This window comes from Mizuhopecten yessoensis, unplaced genomic scaffold (assembly GCF_002113885.1).
Source record: "Mizuhopecten yessoensis strain PY_sf001 unplaced genomic scaffold, ASM211388v2 hete_36161490, whole genome shotgun sequence".
Classification (NCBI taxonomy): domain Eukaryota; kingdom Metazoa; phylum Mollusca; class Bivalvia; order Pectinida; family Pectinidae; genus Mizuhopecten; species Mizuhopecten yessoensis.
The window spans coordinates 1-4,330 of NW_018485158.1; the positions used below are offsets into that span (position 1 = coordinate 1).

Genomic DNA, 4,330 nt, shown 5'->3' on the forward strand with positions numbered 1-4,330 from the left:
AAGAATTCCTCCTTAACCAACAGGTGGATTTCATTGAAACTTTGCGTGAATGATCGATATCTTATGTAGTTGTGCGCCGGCATTTAAATTTTGGATTTCGACCCTTTTTTGATGGAGTTATGCCCCTTTGTGCAAAATATTTGTCCATGCAAGGTTTTATTTGTAAAGATTGGTTAATATTGCAATTTCTTAATTACCAAAATAAATGTGTGCCAAATCTGAACATATGTAAAACACATCAGAAATTGGAACTTATTTATTTAGTCGGTGAACAATAACAAACAATTTTGAAGTAAAAAAAAAAGGCCCCAAAAAGCATGATTAATTTGTATGATTCTAGCTTGAAGAACTGAAAGCATTGCTTATCTGATGCATTTTCCCTCTTATTTGTGTTGTTCTGTTCACAGATTACTTGTAGACAGAGCTTTCACACCTTGGGACAATGAGCTGTGTCGAACAGACTTATCATCATGTTCCGGAACATCTTCAGGGATAGCAGGGGATTACGTATCATATATCAGGGAAAGAAAAATGTAAGTTATGCTATTGTAAATCACTTCAGTTTGACTACTTACTCTTTTGCAGAACATACTGAAACATGAGGTCAAAGAGCAGTGATACTTGGCCATTGTTTTATAAGATAATAAGGTTAAACAACCTTGACCCACTAAGATGGGTACAAGATTAATATTTGTTAAAACCTTTAAATATAGATCCATAAGGTGTAGAGTAATTATATTTTGTCTCTTGTGTAAGTTTGCTTGTCGTCATGGTTTTTAATTAAAATAAATTTGACCCATATTGAAGATGACAGATGTGATTTGTTTTTGAAAACGCTATTCAGTAAGAGGTGAGTGATGCAGGGCTACTCGGACCTTTAGTTGTTTAGTGCTTTATAATTTGTATGCAGTGATTTTTTCTGCCTGCCTTTACAGCCAAATACAGGCTGCTTCCCCTAGTAAGAAAAATATTTCATTCTCCAAAAAATAAAGAAAAAATGATTTACCTGATTCATGTAGGAAAAGGGTGTTGTAAAATTTAGGTAGAAAACAAATGCTGCTATGCTATTGCTGTGTATTTTACTGCTATCTGAATGATCCCCTGATGGAGCTGTGTAAAATTTAAATTTAATTTATAATTTCTATTTTCGCAGACCACATTTTCGTCCACATTCACCAACCATGGATGACATGATATCACATGGGTCCAATGTTACTAGTGCTGAGGAGGAGACGGAGTTTAATTTAGAAAGTTTTCAGTCTCACCGTGAACAGCTACTGCAGATGCAGCGGGCACAGGAGGAACAATTACGCAAGCATGACACTCTAATTCTGGACAGCTCGTGTAGCAGTGAACTCGATCATTCCTTTTCTTCTCAACCCACCTCAAGATTCACACTTGATTCAGAAAGTGCAAAATTTGCGGTGTCTGCAGTACTTAACACATCGCAACTTCAAAGTGCAACAAAAACTGGTGCTAGTACACAGTCTTCATCATTGTCATCTTCACCGTCAGTAACATCCACAATCTCAATAAAAGCCATCAAACCAACGTCTAGTGTATCGGTTGTAGCCAAACCTCTACCAACAGTGGCAATTTCTGCAGTGTCGCCTGCAGTCACGTTGTCATCACCTTTGGCATCTGTTATCCCTACAACAAAGACTTTGTCCAATGGACCTATATCAGCACAAAGTAAGACTGCAGAGTGTTAAAATAAAATAATAAGTTTGTTTTCTAGTTTGTTGGAAAATGTTGTGTACATTTTGTGCAAGAAGTGGTAGTTCTATTATGATCATAGATGAATTTTCAGGGAAAGTTTCACACACATATTTCGACATCCTATGAAATATTTTTTTATGAAAATGATTTCTTTTTAATGAACTTTATTTACTATTTAATGGTGAGAGGCACCATTAATGTGTATCAAAGCAATAAGTATAGCTCCAAAAGGATAACATTTTCATGCAACTCCATAGTTTCATATTCAGATGGAAGGAGCTTTGTTGTCAGATTTCCTTGAAAACTCAGGTTTTATTGTAGGAAGCTTTATTGGTTTACTTTGTAGGAAGAAATCAGGGTTTCCGATCTGCTACCAGTAATTTAGGCTTGCATTTGAGTGAAAAAATGAAAAAAAACCTATTGGTTTGAGTTAAGAAATAGAAAATGTATAGGTTGAAAACTAGATAGATACTAAAGTTAAAAAAAGAATGTCCTTTAAGTATTTCATCAAATGTTGATTCTGTTTCTTAACTGGTATACTCTTCATTCCAACAGGTAAAATCACAGGGCTTTCAACGTCACCGGCAGCCACAGTGTTACAGTTAAATTTTCCAATCAGCAAAAACAATAACTCATCTGCTTCACCACTGACTACCACCAAAGGTTTATCTTCTAGCCTGACCTCCTCCTCCTCATCATCCTCATCATCGTCTGCGTTCACACCAATCAATTCAATATCAAACAAGACTGTCTCGGCCGTCAGCTCAAATCTCCTGAAAAATTTCTCTAAGGCTGCACCACTGGAAAGTATGAAGTAAGCAGTTCTGAAATATTGTTACTATATGGGAATTCAGATGTGTTATGAAACTTAATTTCCACTGAATTGCAGTATTGCAATCTTTAATTTTATCTTTTTAGAATCAAGTTAAATCTAATTACCCTGGTAATATGTTTTTTGGGGGGGGGTTTAACAATGAAAATGTCTATCAGCTTAAGACTTTTCAAATTCAACTTTTATATCTATATTGTAGAGTGTAACAGACCTAGAAAATTGAGGATTGGGGAATTTTAGAAATTTTCAAAACTATCATGTTGGACAAACACCAGAAATTTAATTATTGCCATCTGTAGCATCGTCTAGATGTGTACATTCACTTTGTTTCAAACCAAAACCCTGCAAATTTTAATTTGGCCAACCCAAGGGATCAAAATTCAAAGTAATGTTGGTATACAGATGTGAAAATCTCCAAGAAAGACAACCGAGACTAGATGTTCCACAATAGCATGACCTTTAGATTTATTGCTTTATGTAGCCAAATTAAGCACTTGTTTGGGACCCCACTTTGAAAAAGATGGCACTATCACCTGATGTTTATAAATCCACTTAGTATTGATGTTAACAATCAGTTTGAAGTGGAAACTGATAAATAGTTGGGGATATTTTGTATTCCTGTTTAATGTCATTTCTGTGGTTCCCAACTTTTTAAGTTTCTGTGGGTTGACATGAACATTAAGTTATTGCATAGGAATATGAGAATTGATGACTGTAACTGACAATAAACTTCCTTTCTAGGCAGAACCATGACGAAGTGAGTCGTCTGAATAACATGAACAGTATAAAGCATGACATGGCGATGGATGTGACCTGATGGTATAGGGTGATCTGTGTTCAGCAGACTGTGATCTCATACAGCCCACCAAACTGGCACAGCGGCCACACACCAGCCAGTGTCACCCAAACTTTGACATGCTGGTGTTGTCCATGGTCGTAACGACAAGCAGGATTGTACCAAGTGCAGGGGAGGATATCTTTGAGACCTAACAAGGAGGAGTATGAAGTTAGATGTACATCAAGAGCTAGTGTTCAAATAGAAGAAAACAATACACCCTCAAAACTATTTCATCTCCTCCTGTGTTAGTAATGTGAGAAGTAATTTGTTTCTCAGATTTCTTCTAACTGATTTTGAACGTAAATATGTTGTAATGCCAAACGGAGAAAATTTTGAAATAACACTGTATGTGGAAATAAATGAAACAATTGTTAGACAGCAGTGATGTCTAGTATAGTTTTGATTCCACAGCAGGGAGTAGAATGTTTTTGAGTAGTTTTGATTCCACAGCACGGAGTGGAATGATTTTGAGTAGTTTTGATTCTACAGCAGGGAGTGGAATGTTTTTGAGTAGTTTTATCAACAAGAAGTAAAACCACATCAATACATTTTTAGACTCGAAAAGCTTAATATGAATTAATCTCCAAAAAATATTCCTGAGAGGAAAAACGAATCAGTCTAGCAAATAATGGACTTGACAATATGACTGTTTTGTTTTGTAAAATGCTATCAATTTTGCATGATAAATAGAGCAATACTTTTTTCAAATTTCTCCAAATTCTGCAATTTAAAATGTTCGTATTTAATACTGTTTATTTATGCCTTTATTGTTAACCCACCTGTTGTTTCTGTCCGCTCTGAAGTATTCAATCAAAAAGAACTAGAAATAGGGTTTCAGTATTGAAATAGAGACACAAGCATGGCATGGACTGAATGTTCATCTTAATTTAAATTTTCTAATTATTTAATAAAAAGATAATTATATGAGTTTTCATTGCCTT

At 35.2% G+C, this 4,330-nt stretch overlaps 1 protein-coding gene across 1 annotated transcript; it reads left to right on the forward strand.

The window, feature by feature from the left end:
- The first annotated feature begins 354 nt into the window (after nt 1–354).
- LOC110444688 (uncharacterized serine-rich protein C215.13-like) lies at nt 355–4,321 on the forward strand. Its single transcript, XM_021489053.1, has 4 exons — nt 355–533; nt 1,154–1,692; nt 2,275–2,533; nt 3,293–4,321. Exons 1-4 carry the CDS (start codon nt 370–372, stop codon nt 3,366–3,368), a joined length of 1,038 nt encoding a protein of 345 aa, XP_021344728.1. The 5' UTR covers nt 355–369; the 3' UTR covers nt 3,369–4,321.
- Nucleotides 4,322–4,330: the final 9 nt, after the last annotated feature.

What these genes read in the sequence shown, in the direction of transcription:
- LOC110444688 (XM_021489053.1), top strand. Translation starts at nt 370, where the DNA reads ATGCATTTTCCCTCTTATTTGTGTTGTTCTGTTCACAGATTACTTGTA. An exon ending in TATATCAGGGAAAGAAAAAT is followed by an intron (nt 534 to 1,153) that starts GTAAGTTATGCT and finishes CTATTTTCGCAG; the next exon opens with ACCACATTTTCGTCCACATT. An exon ending in TGGACCTATATCAGCACAAA is followed by an intron (nt 1,693 to 2,274) that starts GTAAGACTGCAG and finishes TCATTCCAACAG; the next exon opens with GTAAAATCACAGGGCTTTCA.